The sequence below is a fragment of the Furipterus horrens genome, unplaced genomic scaffold (genome assembly GCF_987537825.1).
Source record: "Furipterus horrens unplaced genomic scaffold, mFurHor1.1.pri manual_scaffold_1, whole genome shotgun sequence".
Lineage (NCBI taxonomy): Eukaryota > Metazoa > Chordata > Mammalia > Chiroptera > Furipteridae > Furipterus > Furipterus horrens.
In genome coordinates this window covers 33,582,496-33,599,248 of record NW_028327171.1, presented here as the reverse complement: position 1 = coordinate 33,599,248, position 16,753 = coordinate 33,582,496, and the positions used below count along the sequence as shown (strand labels likewise).

Sequence of the window (16,753 nt, the reverse complement as noted above, 5' to 3'; positions counted from 1 at the left end):
TATTCAGGTAGAGCACTTTGGGTTTGCTGTTTTACCTGTGATGGGGGTCATTTTCTTCCCCTGGGTGACAATTATTGACACTGTAATTGGCAGGTTCTAATCGAACTCTAATGAGAACAGATAACTCATCAAGACTGAACCCCTTCTAATGGTTATGGAGGCAGACCTGTTTTTCCCATTCAATAGCCGCTAGCCCCATGCAGCCACTGAGCACCTAAGGAGCAGCTAGTACAATTGCAATGTGCTGTAAGGGTCAAATATACGCTGGAATCCAAAGACTTAATACAAAAAAGACATAAAATATCTCACTAATAATTGTTTACATATTAATATAATGTTTTAAATGCTGGACTACATACAATATATTAAATTTAATTTCACTTATTTATTTTTAGCTTTCTTAAGGTAGCCTCTAAAATTTTTTTAATTTACATATGTGGCTCCTGGTATATTTCTACTGAACAGTGCCATTCTAGTGAAACAGCTCTCCCTCCTTATCTCCCCCACACTGCAGTTATGACCTGCAAAATGGAATTCCCTAACTTGGTCAGCTAGGAGAGATTTGAGGTGTCTCTTCTGATGCAGAGAAAAGTGGGATTCACATAGCACACACCCTCCCATGAGAAAGCAAGGAGCAGCCTCAGGGAAGGAGGCGAGGGAGTGGGCACATCCATCATAAAAGGAGAGAAAAGGACTTGACATTTCTTGTTGCAAGGAAAGGGGGCATGGGGATCCCCCTCTTCAGTGCCTTTACATGTCCACCCCCCTCCCCAGTGACTTTTGCTGGATTCATGGCCACAATGATGAGTTTTTGCTTTAGGGAAGGTCCTCCAATATAATCACATGACTTGTGTCCTTACAAAAACTATCATGAAGATTGTCTTTTCTACATAAGTAATTTAGAAATAGTTTCCACCAGGTTATAATCTCCTAATGTACATAAATATCTACAAAAATGACTATCCCAAGTGGATATTTCCAAAGAGGAAATGTTATCAACTAATGAAATTAGTATTGTTGGAAAAATACTGCCAAAAAAGGTTGTAACCTGTTTTTCTAAAGCAGAATCATAACTTGTCAGTTTCTGGAATAGAAAACAAACAAAAATTGACTCAATGCGCCTGTCTTTGTCCAAAATTTCCAAATATCTACGAAGAAAATACATTTAAATATTATTACCTAAAGATCCAATAAAATAGTTTTGTATTATACTTCCTTTTATACCTACCCAATTCCTTTACTAAGTGTTCAAAGTAGACTTAAAAAGTTTAACTGCGTAATGCTTGACAGTTGGCTTCTGGCTTTTGCCCATTTATGTGATTTAAAGATGCCACTAATGTCACTCCACTTAAGAAACCTGGAGAGCATCTTGGTTATACTTTTATGACCACACATTACCACCCTGATATAGTGAATAAAATATAACTTTTTAATTATTCAGGGCATTGCAGAATGACCTGTCCTGGCATCATTGATCAGGGTCCCTATAAATTACTAGAGACTAATGAAATTGCTTAAAATTAATATGTGATAACTCTGGATACAACAGAATATTAAAGGCCAGTTTTGCAGACAATCTCTTATTTTATTGCACAGATTTCACTCAAGGAACAAATGCACCATCAATGTTTGGAGAGTTTGGGGTCTCAGACACTGATTCACCATCAGTGTTTACACCCGTAAAGCCAAATTCCACAGTACAATTTATGTTAAACAATAATCACATCAAGAAGGCTAACAGAATAGAAACAGAGAAAGGGAAAAAATAGCTTTTAAAAAGTGTGACGTTGAAGCCTATGCATGTGTAGAATTAAAAACTACATCACACAAACTAGAAGTCAAAAACATTTTATGGAATGCCAGTTAAAGTTATACTCACTTGTGCTATTATTTATCATATAATGAAAGTCTATTTGGTTTATTTCCTTCATACTACATTGAGAATTTCAGGAAAACCATGGTTATAAAAATGATCAATCTTGAAAAAGTATGTACAGATAAATGTAAAATCACAAACTAAAAAAAAAAAAAAAAATTCCCACCCCCATGCCCTCAACTTACAAAAGGGAAACTTTCCCAAGGAAGGAAAGTTCCACAACTCCCCTCCCTCCCCCACCCCGTGTCCCCAGTTCTATCTTTTTCTAGCTTATAACTAAATGACCTCGGAGCTGAAGAGGAGGGAGGGAACAGAGAGGCATCTTTATGAGGCTCCCATTGTCATCTGTAACAACAGTTTGAAAAGTGTCTTTTATTTCTCTCCCCACACCCAACTCAGCAATGTTTGCAAGATATTTAAAATTTAAAGAGAGAGAGAGAAAATATAAATGTATAACTTTTATGGACAACAAAAGAATGCCCAAGAGCTAATAGTGGGCAAAACCATGATAAAAAACATATGGGCGTTATCTGAGCTAAAGATTTATTTTGAGGCAACAAAATGGGATTGGGGGTAGGGGCAGGGTATTAAGACTACAAAATGCCAAACACGATGCTTTTCTAGACCTTTGGCTTTGGAGCCTGACAGAGGAGGGGGTTTCTCCCAACTATGGCAGCAAACCTAGAGCCACAGGCTCAGCATCCACAGCACCTCCGTGGCAGGCTGGCAGCTCTCTTATACATGAGCACTCTTGGCATGAGTAGGGGAGCTGGAGCCCGAAGTGTAGTAGAAACGATTTTCTCCAAACGCCTGGGCATCTCCAGCACAGCAGATGATGACACAGCCACCCACAAGGCACAGCACGGCTCCGATCCAGCCCGCGTACAGGGAGTAGCCAAAGCTCACGATGGTGGTCTCACGGTGGGCGCACACAGGGAACCAGATGGTGGCGACAATGGCGCAGAGAGCTGGGGAGACATGGAGAAGGCTGTGACTGGGCACATCCATCACACACCTAGCACAGTGGGCAGCCCACCCTTCACGCCACAGACACACGCCTCTGGCTTCCAGCCAACTCCAGAATACTCGATTCACACAGCTCTGCCCTCTCCACAATCTGAACCTAAAGGTTCGCATCTATAGAACAAGCAGATCAAAAGGTGCTTTCAACAGGTGAGAAACAAAGAACTTCAATATAAAAACCTAGTAATAAACCACAAATCTAAAAAGCTGTATTTGTATTTGCTTATATAGATATCTTGACTTTATATATCTCTAGTTATCATTCTATTATTACACATACCTAATTATATTATAATGATCTCTTTACATGTCTATTTCCTATTCCAGGTTCTGAGTTCCTAGACAGCAGGGACCGTGTCTTATCTTTACAACGTCAGAATTTAGCTCACTATGAAGCATATATAGTATGTGGTCAATGTACATCACTGGAGTGACTGAATGACCTGAGCTATTCAGAAATGAGAAACATGACAGTGCCCACCTCAAGTTTCCACTCTATTTTTTCAATTTAGTCAATTCACACTACAAAGACTTTAGAAAGCTATGAAAATTCTCTTACTGTGATGAATTATTGCTAGGCATCAGTGGAGTATCAACTAAGAGTCTGAGTTTGTGTTATGCTGTTCACAATCACAAAAATCTCAACACACAAGCAATAGTCTTTGGAGCAAAAGAGTTTACCCACTGAAGAATGTTATGGTAATGATAGTTGTTGTGATGGATCATAATGGTATAAATTTATGGTCATTTATGGTCTTACACCAACCAGTCTAACTTTCAGATTTGGTTTAGATTTTAATAAGATAGAAATCACCTCTATATCATTTAGTTTCTTCCCTCCTCCTAAACGAAGTAGCAAAACAAGGGTAGGTGAGAGCCTACAAAGACATTTTTTTAAAACTTGTAGACCAGCGCTGTCAGATAAGATAGCCACAGCTATGTGGGCTATTGAATGTTTTTCACGAAGCTGGGGAGACTGAAAAACCCAATTCTGAATTTTGATTTATTTAAACTAAAATGACCACATGCAGCTAGCGGCTACTATACAGCTCTAGACAAAATAACTCCATAATTTCTTTTGTTATCATCTATGTTTCTCACAACTACAAGCAGGACAGAAATCTTAGTTAAAGCTTTAAGTTACGATGGCATGTTAAAGTTAACAGATGAAAATAATAATGGTGACGATGATGATGTTTCCAGTGGTTAGCCATAAAGCCTTCAATAAATTCAAGACAGGCATTGCAGTGTTTGCTACCTGGGGTAGGTACCCTTGTCACTTTCAACTCAGCAATCCTCTTCTGATTTTTATGCATACTGGGTGGTTTCCTAACTTACCTCCATACCCACAGAGAAGAAATACAATATTTCTTTAACATAGGCACTCAACTGTAACAGCCTCATACATTAATTCTAAACGAAAGAAAAGTTTCAAGTCTTACCCATTTTCAAAGACCTTTTAAACTATCTCATTTCCTTTGGTGTAGCTTGTGACACAGGTTTTTGTTACAGATTAAGTCCACCACAACAGCTGGGTTTAGATACACCTACATAGATGTGATTTCTTTCCTTTAAAAGTATAAATCCCAAGTAGAAGTCAGAGGGAGAAAGTAGATTTGGCTTTGAATTGCTAAAATTGGCTCTCTAACAGCCTAAATTCACTCCATTAATTGTGAACTATTCACATATTTTAAGGAGTTTATATAGACTATCTAAGAAGCTAAAATCTATCCATATATTAATGGATGAATTTTTCCTGAAGAGTAAGCACAATCATGCTTTTGTAATATTTTTATAAGATACCATGAATAGAATGTTCTCAAGAAGACCAGTACTAATCAAATCTTCCCTTTCCAGCCCAGGGCTTTAAACACCTGAGATACAAGAAACACTTTTTTCTTTCTCTTCCTCTGGCCACAGATTCCAGGTCTGACACTCCCGGAGAACTGCTTGGCTATTGGCATAGTCATACTCTCAGGGAGGCACAGAGAAATGCCTTTTTCTTTATCAGGACAAGGGGCAGAATCCTCTTCCAGAGTGTTTCAGCCAAAGGGAACTGCTCTTGAGTCTTTGTATCACTACACAATTCAGCTACAAACCCCTAGACCCCAAAAGTGAGAATTTATCTGCAATGGACAAGAACAGCAACACAGGGGCTTCCAAATACTCAAGCTTGATTAGCGAAAAAATGTGGGGAGTGTAAAGCTGAATTCCACAGGAAGAAACAATTTGATTTCCAAACAACTGATTTGGGTCAATCCAATCAATATTTCCTATAAATAGTCAACTGGTTTCCAAATGACTTATGGGTAAATTAAGTTTTATATAGTTTTATTGTTTATATTTAAACATACCACACACATAAGCATTGCCCACAGTTCATGTAAACATCACTTACATTTCAAACTTGGTTTAGATTTTATAGAGTTAGATGAGAAATTACCTCTAATTTAATTTAATTCTTCCCCTTTTCCTAAGCAAACTAATAAAACAAGGTTATTTTCATATAGGGAAAGAATGAGTTTCAATAAGTATTCCAAAAATAATCATTGATCTTGACTTTGAGTGTTTCAGAGATTTGGTTATATTTTATTCCAACATAACTCATCCGAAAAAGGAAAAAAAATCAGATAAATATCTAAATATTTGAATAAAGAACCCACAGGACTGGATGAATGAATGGGTAAATGAATGGACAGACAGACAGATGAATGAGAGGTAGTCTTAACTCTACTTTCCACTTTGTACACACAAAAACTGACTTCCAAAATCATTATACCTTACTGTGTGACTTCAACACACAAAGTTACAAGCTCATGATTTACCTCATTAAAGTTTGCCATCTTTTATAATCCAGGCAAAACAAGGCAAATGAGCACCAGCAGGCTCTTTATTTCCTAGTAGATATATGAACTCTGGGTAGAATTCCTGTGGCTCTCAAAAGATGAACCACATCAAAACCACTAAAAGATGACAGACTGCCACACAACATGAAAGGAAATGAGAGGTTCACTGGAAATGGTGACCTTCTATTGAACTCACAATGAAGGATGTTTACAAACTAAAAAAGGAGAACTTATTCAATTTCAGCAGTGGTTTGAAGGGAAAAGGGGATATGAGGGGATATGTTTTAATCGATAAAGTTAAAAATCCAAGTCAAATCATTACTTCAACTAAAAGCTGTGAACTAATACAACTGGCAATAATTTTTAGCTTTGTTAAAGACATATAAGACCTGCTAGATTTATTTCTACTTGAACACACACACACACACACACACACACACACGGACAGGCAGCTTGTAATGGTCCTTTATTACTTAAGAAAAAAAATTTTAATGTTCTTCTTTAAAAGTCACAGTTACGTATAAGGTAAAGGAAACTGAAGAAAGACAAAGGGAATTTTCATCGTTTTTCCTTTGTGTCAGCAGAACTCGTTTTTAAGTTAAGTATCTAAAAACAGAACAGGGGAGTTCTAACACTAATTTTTCAGTCTGTTTCTCTTTACTAACTTCAGAAAAATGCAATAGTTGACTGCACAAGGGGATACAACCTGCCATTTATGAGGAGAGTGCAAAGTGAAAATTGGGGACACTTAGCTTCAAAAACAAAAGAAGGAGAGAAGGGAGAAGAAAACTTCACTATGTATAGATTCATCTGGACTTGGTCCTCTACAGGTATAATTCCTTGCTCTTCATGAAATAAAAATGTTTGCCTCTCTTAATAAGTTTCAAATAATGTGACACAATGTGTTCTTTAATTGACAGATTACACCTTTATTAAAAGTTAGCAATGATCTTGATGTAGCCAAACACAGAAAATATCTGGAAAGGCAATTTTAGGGCAATGAAATGTAAGTGTAGTTTTTAATCCATTTAGGAATTAGTTGACAAGTAAATGTGATGGAGTTAAATAAAATTGGAACAGGTGTGTTAGGAGGTAATAACTTAGAAAGAAAGACAACCAGAAAGACAGAAGACCAGACCCTGATATTTCTGCCCTCCTCCATGAGCATCTCTTTCTCAGGTTTTGTCACTTTTAGTATGAAGCACTGAAAGGACTTTCAAAAGGATCATTTCTAACACAAAGCAATATTTTCACTAAAATCACTTAAATCAATCTGACTTATATTCGTAATAACTGGAAAAAATTTTCCTTAATATTGCTGATATTTGCGTCGAAAAAATCTGGGGACTGGAGGAAAAGAAGAAGTACATAGATGAAGCAGGCTGGCCATGATTTGATCATTATTAAGAATGAGTTTGGGTTCATGGGGGTTTACAAACTACTCTTTCTACCTTGGGTATGTTTGAAATTTTCCATCATAAAAGCTTTTTAATATCCCCCTCCATGTAACATTTTACAATGTATTGAGCATTGTCTTCTACAATCGATACTATTATTACCTATGATCATTATGGCATTCAGTGTCAGCTTTCCACAAAGAAGCCAGTTAAGGCAGCAACTAATAGCATTTCTAACAAGCTGTTGGTCAGAGTTATATGTAGTTGATGTTTCCTTATAATTTGAAACTATAAAATTTTGTTTTTTTTTTTATCATTCTCTACATTTGACTTAAGAAAGCGTAGCTGCCAAAGAACACATTCCTCTTACACAGACTTTTATGAATATCTAATTTTTAAAACAATCATCAAGTCAATGGAATATTTGAGTACATTATTTTCCTGGCCCACTTTCAGCATTTTTCCTCTTTATATCTATTCCACACATTATTATCATTTTTTCTATAACTATTTTTTAAAAGCCAGTCTCGTGGTTATTTGTTAATTTTTTTAAAAACCACAATGTGTGATTTTTCACAGGATTTAGAGGCAGGAGAGACCTTATAAAGCAGTTAACTCCTCCAATTTTACTGATAATGTCACTTTAAGACACATCCATACTAAAATTCCCATATGAAATTTCATTTAGATTAGGGACTTGTTTCTATAAAGCTAATGAGTTTGAAGGAAGACTTTTTCTAACAGTTCTCTTAAGACCACACAACTAAGAGCAACACCCAAGAATTCCCATTGCAGTAAGATATCTGATTCTGTTATGCATGACGAGCTCAATTTGTCCCACATTAGCACATACCATTTATTTTACTACAATTTCATTATTAACCGGTAAGTTCCAAGTTAAAACAACCTTTCTCCAATACAAATAGGATTCCTGGGACCATATTTTTAAAAGGAGGGAAGAAGATGAAAAGATTCCATTAAGAAGGAAAAAATATTTGTTTTCTCTCCATTCCTACCCCATCTCTTTAAGAAACACCCGAATCGAGTACTTTCTAACTTATAGTGAGATAAGCATTAGACTGAATCAAAACTAAGCTTGAGCATTTTCAGATGGATAGCTTAATGTGGGTTTTTATAATGGAATAAGCAAAAAAATTCCAACTATTGATCCCTACACTCTGGTTTCTACAAAGTAAACAAAGGAACTACTTCCATTAGAACAGGTTGCGACCTAGTGTTTTTAGGAACAGATCATGGTCTCTCTTTACCAGATCCACGCGTGGAGAGTTGTACCCTGTAGAAATTAGACATGATTGAAAGACTACCCAATGGCCCCATGGGTTAGCTCTCTAGTTCTTCTAACCAGCCAGAACAATGATAATGAGCATGTACTATGTGCCAACACTCTATGAAAGGACTTAAGTCATTTCACTACCATTACCAATTTCAGAAGAAGGCATTGCTGTTCCCATTTTATATAAAGGCTCAGAGACATTAAGTTAACTGCCCCAGTTCACACAGCTGGAAAGTGGTAAATCCGAGACTCAGTACAGCTGGTCTGACTCCAAATGATAAGACAAAGCATAGGCACCTCCTGCCTCAGCAGGGGCTTGTGAAAAACCACAGATTAGATTCGCCTGAGAACCATTCTGATCAGAGGGGCCTGCTGCTCCCTAAGCTACTCATCTGGCTTTAGAAGCCAGCAGTCTCAGGCCCCCATGCCTTGCCCATAGCAGGAACCAAATCCTCACACCCTTCAGTTTAGACTGCTGAGAAATAAAGCTGTTGTACAACAGACATCATAGTTTTAAGCCTCTGGAAAAATAAAAGATTTTCAGAGTCAGAAAGAACTGATTTTAATTAGCAGCGCTTACAGTTCCCATACCAAGATTAACTCTGACACTGTTTCCAGTTCCTAGACTCTCAAACCCCCATGCTGCCTGGTCGCCTTCAGTCATCGACCACACCTCAGCTAGGGCACCACCAGTGACCCCGAGAACCCAGCACGAGCCCCGCACTGGCCTCTCCCGAAGAGGGAAAGCGACAGAAGCCAGTCCAGAGCAACACAAAGGGACCCTTCACTCCCTCTTGCTCCTCCCAGCCTCTGCCAGCAGGGAAAACAAGGCATTTGGGCTCCGTGGAGAGAAGGCCTGGAGGAGACCAGCAGGTGCCACACTTGAGACAATGAGCTTTACATTTCCAGAGCTAGCTTGTTCCAGTCAAAATAACATCCAACCCAAAGGCAAGTGGCTACCTCCTGAGAAATCAATCCAGACAGGGGCAATCAGAGAGGAAGCAGGTAACACTGGAAATGCCAGGCTACCAGAGGGCAAGGAGTGGTACCCTCCCTCCAGTCCGAACAGAGACTGGCCAGAAAGGTGCAGCCTCCCTGGAGTTCAGATCCCTCAACACCCGCTCCATCACCCCTTCCATCAGTTCACTCCAGGCAGCAAACAGACTGATGCCTAGGCTCACCTCACTGTCCTTCCTATGATTCTGCCTACATCCACCAACCCATCTGAAAAAGGCAAAGAAAACTTTATTTAATTCATCTAGGCATGTTTCAAACAACTGGTTGCTATTTTTTTCAAATAACCCTTCTTATTCAACTGGGCAATTCAGTTGCTCTTAGGGGGTTTTAAAATACCAATGTGTCTACATGTGCTTTGCTTTTATGTCTTTATTTTCCATAGGGTTTGAGTTTGGTCTTATGGGTTTTTTAATGTATTCTCTTACTTTGGGGTATTCTGTGATGCTCATATGGAAGGCCAGGAGCTTTCAACATGAACCCCTAACACAGCAGACACATCTTTGGGTTTGCATCCTCATAGCTGAAGAGAGAGCCTTCTGAGGCTTCCATGAGAATGTGAGAAAAGTCACAGACACAGGCAAATGTCTAGGATGAGATGGGTGTCTTCTGGATTCTACAAACCAGTTTACTTGTACAGCTTTTTCTGGTCTACCTACTGGAAAGGGAATTCGGAGCCAAAGAGCTGACTGTCAAAAAGTACTCCCATGAGTTACATGGGGCACGTGATGCTGTGACTGTGTGTTGGATGTGGCACTCCCACACACATTCTTTGTGGCTGGAACCAAAATGCCATGTCCAGATTCTCCTCTGGAAATTACAGTGGTATTCTGGTCTTCTCACGTCTGTTAATACATACACACACACACACACACACACACACACACTCACACACCCAGGCCCCTCCTCAGAATTCTGTTGCCTCACAAGACTCCCAAAACCTCTATTCCTTAGCTATCTTGTGAAATTGTGCACCTACCTCTCCTGTCCCCTCACTTCACTAGTGTCACTGTGGGTGACCTTCACTAAGTGGCAATGACCCACACAGAAACCTGATCTCTTACTCTCACCCTTCAACCACATGGTCTGATACCAGTCTGGGGATGGGATTTCCTTGTCTCAGGAGAACGTGACTTTATATCTAACCCACACCAGTTTCTCCTCACTGATGTGTTGGTGCACTTCACAACAAGAGTCCTTAAATTCATGTCTTCTGTTAGGATGTAGAATGTGTTAGTGGAACTGGCATTCAAGAAAAAAATAGAGAAATAAAATCACTGAAGAGCATGGAGCTAGAAAGACCCTCCCAAGGTGGTTAAATCAAGCCCTCTGTGTGCGGGAGTAATCAGAAAAACTGAACAAGTACATACCATTTCCTGGGCCAGGGCCGTCCCTCCCTCCAATCCATGCCCTGACCACCTTCTTTCCAACTTTCAAAACTCATCACTGCTCTGGGAAACTCCTCCGTTCTAGTTTAGGTCCCATGTGTATGCACAGTGTGTGCAGGTTTTTAAGATGAGCATATACCACACACTATCAGGATGTCCAAGTACATTCAAAGCAGAAACTGACAGTTTCCCCAACATCCCCAGTGTCTACCGTGGTGCTTGACACTCAGCAGGTGCTCAGTGAATACTTATCCAGTGAAAGATTGACTCCACCTAATGATCTGCCACCCTGACATCTTACTTTTCTATTGCCCTCCTCTTTCTCTATTCTTTCTCTCCCTTAAGTATTTCCTACCCTCAAAATCCTTCTCTGCCCTTTTTTTCTTAACATATGTTCATGTTCAGTGACCTCCCCCAACCCCGCACAGATACGACTTATCCCTCTGTGTAAACTGCCCATGAAACATAAAGCGATATACATTGTGGGAGGGTCTATTCCATAGAGGATTCTTGGCTTTCTTTCATGTGTCTCTTAAAATGGATGAAGCAACAGCAAGAACTGGAATTCATCACATTTACTCAAGGATTGGGGGCCATCTAGAACGCTGTCTTACCCAGCAGAATGAGCAAAACACCAGCCAGCTGGGCCCGCCTATACTTGGCCACGCCAGGCTCCTGACCCATTCGGATGCAGGGGAGAACCGTCAGCAACAGGAGAATGGCCGGCAGGCCCAGGACTGAGGCTGCAATCATCAGGGCTCGGCAGGCCTGCACATAGCCTGGAAGCAAGAGAGCAGACAGGGTGGGTTAGTCCAAGGGTCCCCTTGCATTCTGAACCCTGCCTCACGGGAATTCCATACCACCTGCCTTCCCTCTTCTTGCCCATTCCAGAACTTAGGAGGTGTTAAATGTTGTCCATAATCACATCACGTGTTCAACTTTTAAAGTGGATCAGTGACAAAAAGGGACATTGAGGGATAGAGAGGCTGAACAGGGATCCCAGGTTTAGACCACTTCTCCAGGCTTCCAGGATGAAGGGGCCAGGAGTCCCATTACATTCTTATATCACCTTGTGAAAGATGCAGAATAAAACTCAAATCTTCCTAGAAGTCTTCTGTGATGGATAAGCTATTGGTTCCAGTCTGTTGTTGATACACTCTACCTGTGTGACCTTGGGCAACTTACTAAACTGTTGTGTCATGACACTTTCCTCATCTATGGAGTAAAAATAATAATAGTACCTACATCTTTCTAACAGAATTTAACTACAATTAAGTTACTTAATTTATGCAGTGTTTAGAATAGTGTCTAGCACATGCTAAGTACTCTAAAAAGGCTAGCTATGATAAATTGGTGTTATTGCTTCATTATCATTGCTTTAAAGGCATCCCTCTAGCCCCAGGGATTCCTAGAGGACAGACACCTGGAGTGAACACAGTGTCCACAACAGACGATGTAAACATACAATTATAAATGAAGGAATACTCAAGTTGAATAATAAAAGAGGAGCAAAACTACCAGGACTTTATACTGTCAAATAAAATGCCAAGTAACAACTTTATTAAGAAACAGATCACAATATTTGTGTAAAATAAGTCCGATAAGATACTGGGAGAATCTGACAACCTTAAATGTATTGTTTCTCATTAAAACACTCTCCCCCCTCCAAAAAAATGAAAAAGTTGTATTTATTACTTTTTTTGACTGAGAGCAAATTAGAGCTAGTAGCATGGCCTCAGGGAGGCAGAGTTCATGAAAAAGTCAAAATTAGCTCCAACTTCTGCCTCATATGCCAGCATAGCTAGTCTGGCCAGCCTGTCCTGTGCACCAAGACGCAACTGTAACACTGTCTCTTAGCAAGATATGCTCTGCTAGAATTCAGACTCCATGACGGTACTCTTCTGACCACTGCCCACCCCAGCTTCTTCAGAATTAAAGGTAATCAATCAATCGAGTATCTATGGACTTGAAGATCCCCAGAGAGGATCCACAGAAAGTCTGGGCAGGACCTCTGACCTCAGTCCTGTGCCCCTCCAGCTTATAGAAGAGCCATGGCTGATGCAATGGAGATAGTCAACTAGAAACTTAGGTTCAGAAATTTATGGCTCAGGCTATCCACATGCTAGGTGTCAAGGCCATGTCTGGAAATCAAAACACGGAGACTGAGTTCTGTCCCTGTTCCCACCTGAAGTGCAAAGGACAGGGAGAGCAGGAAGCACTAGGCCCTCCCTAAAATGCACTCCCCTCTATCAGACAGTCTATGTTCTTTGAAAATAAATCACTAGGTACTGAATGCTTAGTAAACTTAATTTCAGGAAAAGGAAGCAGAGAATAATTTTATGCTTCAAAGATTCTTACAAAGATCTTGCCTAGCTTTTAACAAAAAAAAGTATAGCTACCTTTTTTGGAGCATTTACTACATCAAAAGAGTTTTACATTTCTCATCTCTTTTAACCCCCAAAATAACCCTGAAAGACAGCGGGGTAGTTTGATTTTAATTTTTTAAAGAAGATAACTGGAATTCATAGAGGTTAATAATTTGTTCTCATCACCCAGATTGTAAGCACAAGATCCAACACGGATCTGAGTCTAAGGTCTATCAACACCTGCATTAAGGGAAGCTGGGTCCACGCCTGGTTTTCCAAGAACTGTCATTCTAAAAGTACAAAATGGAGAAAAGGGTAGTGAATGCAGGACTGGTATGCACTGTGCACACCTGCTATGTGCCAGGAGCGATGCTGGGCCCAGGAGAGGATGCAAAGAAAGTAAGAGGTCATCTATAGCTCCAAGAATTCCAAATGCAGTAGAAGGGGACTTTGGAGAAATGAAGAAAAATCAAGTGGAAGTATGCCCTGGTGGGGATAAGAGCCAAATACCAGGGCAGCAAGGAGGAAGTGGGGGAGTGGGTTGATTCCAACCTCAGGACTAATAGGAGGCACGTAAGGGGAGGCCTAAAGAGGGAGCAGAAAGTCTCATTTGAGAGGGAAAGCATCACGAAGAGACCGCTTCCCACACTGGCGGCCTACGCCGGCTCTGGCCGAGTTACTTCGCTTGTTATGATTATTGGGATGTGCCTTATACCTTTAAATGCACAAGACCCACAAAGGCTAGCGGGACATAGGCTGATACACCTGCAGGGCAGGACAAAGATACCGAGCAGAAAATCCTAAGGGGCTCCCCGTGACCTCATCAATCACTCAGCTAGTTGGAGGTTTAAATCTGAATTAGAACTGTTGCTCAGACTTTTTCAACCGGGCAGCAAGTGGAAATAGTACCCCTGGCCGGGCGTCCGAGGAGTTAAGAGGCTTGTCGCTCCCTCCTTTACCCATTCTGGGACACAGCTGGCCGGGAGGGGGTGACCCTTGGCGGTGCGCCCTCCAGGGACGCCCGTTCTTCCTTCCGCGACCGGAGCGATGCGGAGGCGGGTAGGTTGGGCAGGGCAGACAGACGCCCCCACAGCAGGGGCATGGGTGAGGGAAATAAGACTGGCTGTGGGGCTTGCGGGAGCCGACCTGGCAGAGCTAGGTGGGCCCTAACTCGCCAGGACGCGTCGCCCATCCCACGTCCCACGAGCACAGGGAAACTCGCTGGAATGCTAGCGTTTCTCTCTCTCCTCCTAGCCTCTGAGCAAAGAACCTAACGGGAAAGTAGGGTACCTGCAGAGCAGGCCGGGCCAGGAAATGAACTACTTCTGGTCAATCGACAGAGGGAGCTTGGGGCAGGTGAGGGAGACAGCAGTTAACATGGACTGAGATCCTCCAATGTGTCTCAGATCATTAAGTTCTCAGGGTGACTCCTCCAGTGGCCACCACTATCTTCCCAAATTCCAGATAAGAAAGCTAAGAGAAGATCAGTTCGCCGCTGCCTAATTCCTCTACAATAAGGTGGGACTCAAGGTGTCAAAAATATGCCCAGCAGGCTTCAAGCCCTCAAAATGTTTTGTCTAGTGCCCCCTTCCCTGTCTGCCCCAGGGATAAGGGTTGGGAGCAGCCACTTGCAAGGCGGAGGTCCTTACCGGGCAGGATGAGGATGTCCACCAGGGGCTTGCAGTGGTACAGCCCCGTGGCCATGACGCAGTCGGCCCACAGCCCCTTGGAGCCCAGTTCATCCAGCTTGCGGCACGTAGGGATAGTGTAGCCGCAAGTCACCACCCAGTCATTGGTGGACGTGGTGACAATGATGCCGATCCAACCCACGAAGCTCGTGACGAAGCCCACTACCTGCAGGCACGTGGCCACCATGGTAGCCGTCTTGGCGGCCCCGCGTCTCGCCCCTCACTAGTTGAGCCCGTGCCCCGGGCTGGACGGCGCCTGCCTTGATCCTCTTTCTCCCGCGCTCGCGAGCCTCTGGCTGGCGACGGCCCGCTGCGGGATGCTTGAGGCGGCGTCGGGCCACGAGAAGCTGCAAGCCCAGCTCCGACGGCGCGACGAACGCACGGCTGGGACTGCGACCGGCGCACGGCGGGGACAAGAGTGCGGCTGAGCAGCGCGCCCCCGCCCCCCTTCTTTAAACCCCAGAGCCGCGGCCGCCGAGCGCCAATCGGAGATAGCTCTGGGTCCAGCTGGCCAATCGAGGGCCGGGGTCCGGTGTGGGGGTGTGGAGGGGAGCAGGGGTAAAGGAGGGGGGAGATCACACTGCCCGGGCCCGCGAGCATCTCGCAGTCAGTGTTGGGAAGTAAACTATTGTAATTCTATCCAGGTCCAAGAAATGCAGAGGCCCAACAAGGCTCCCGTCAGGCGCGAGTTCTATTTTGTTGGGAATGATTTCTCTTCTTGTTGCTTCTCATCTCCACCCCCCCTCAACTTCTTCCCGGCCGAGAGCAGGGACCGCGGAGCTCCCCCCGGCGCCCTGTGCAGTTCCTCCGCCGGATAGTAACTGATGAGCTGGGAATTGCCCTAAGGAACAGACCCGAAGCTTTCAGCATACCAGAGTTACCAGCTGAAAGAAAATGAGACTTTTCTCTAGTCAAAACTCATCAGAGGCGGCCATGACCATAATAAGAGTGGTAAAAATAGCAACTCACATTTATCCAGCTGCGTCATGTACTATGTGCATGCATTTATATTTATGAATTGTGTCTTGAAATATCTCATTAACTAATTCTCCTAAAAACCCTTTGGGGTAGGAATAATTGTCGATACAATACGCATGAAGAATCAGCATGAGAGAGGTTAAGCTGCCCACTTCACACAGGAAGGAGTAGACTCCAAGGGACCATCTCACCACCCACCCTCCCACTAACCATTCCTGGAGCCTGTCCTGATGACCACGTCTTGAAAATTCTCAAAGTGCTCATGTGTCTCATTTTTGACACATTGAAAGCTAGGCTGACTGCTCTGGGCTCGCTGTAAAAAAAATTAATATTTGCACTCTACCAAGAACACTACTTGGACCAGAGTACTCTACAAATGTAAGCTATCATCATCATCAACATTAATCTACCTTCTCTCCACTAATTAAAATAAGACCCATTATATGCATCTTTCTATCATGTAGAGAATTCCTCTCTAGCCTTTATAACATTGAACAGTTTTAACTCCCTTTGAAATAAATGGCTTATCCTGAATCTATCACCAACCATGAGGTTTAAAGATGTGAAGGATTTCATCAAGCACAAAAACTTCCTACCCAACCCTCTAAGATATGGATCTTAAAACATAGATAATGAGGTTTCTCATAGCTGTCCCTAATGCTGGTGGTCAGGGCCAATTACCATGGCATCTAGGGAAGACTCTCACTGATGAGAAAGACCTCAAAGAAATCAAGAGCACAAGAAGAAAAAGCTCTGTAATAGATGACAGAGTGTCAAGTACTCAATATCTATGTGTGTAGACTGTCTATACACTAAGAAGAGCACAACAGTTAAGAAGGAAGGGCAGGATACCTGGGTTCATCTGGTTCCACCACTTAACTAG

The 16,753-nt window shown here is 42.1% G+C and overlaps 1 protein-coding gene across 1 annotated transcript; it reads right to left on the bottom strand.

Annotated features, from left to right (window-relative positions):
- Positions 1-1,564: 1,564 nt before the first annotated feature.
- Positions 1,565-15,206, bottom strand: CLDN11 (claudin 11). The gene is made up of 3 exons (XM_090275812.1): positions 14,854-15,206; positions 11,453-11,617; positions 1,565-2,844 (listed from the first exon to the last, which is right to left on the bottom strand). The coding sequence occupies exons 1-3, from the start codon at positions 15,077-15,079 to the stop codon at positions 2,612-2,614; spliced, it is 624 nt and encodes a 207-aa protein (XP_090131938.1). The 5' UTR covers positions 15,080-15,206; the 3' UTR covers positions 1,565-2,611.
- Between the last annotated feature and the right edge of the window lie 1,547 nt (positions 15,207-16,753).

Excerpts from the sequence above, each read along its gene's own strand:
- CLDN11 (XM_090275812.1), bottom strand. The coding sequence starts at position 15,079 with ATGGTGGCCACGTGCCTGCAGGTAGTGGGCTTCGTCACGAGCTTCGTG. Across the intron at positions 11,618-14,853 it reads GGACATCCTCATCCTGCCCG|GCTATGTGCAGGCCTGCCGA; the intron begins GTAAGGACCTCC and ends TCTTGCTTCCAG. Across the intron at positions 2,845-11,452 it reads TGTTTTGCTCATTCTGCTGG|CTCTCTGCGCCATTGTCGCC; the intron begins GTAAGACAGCGT and ends ATGTCTCCCCAG.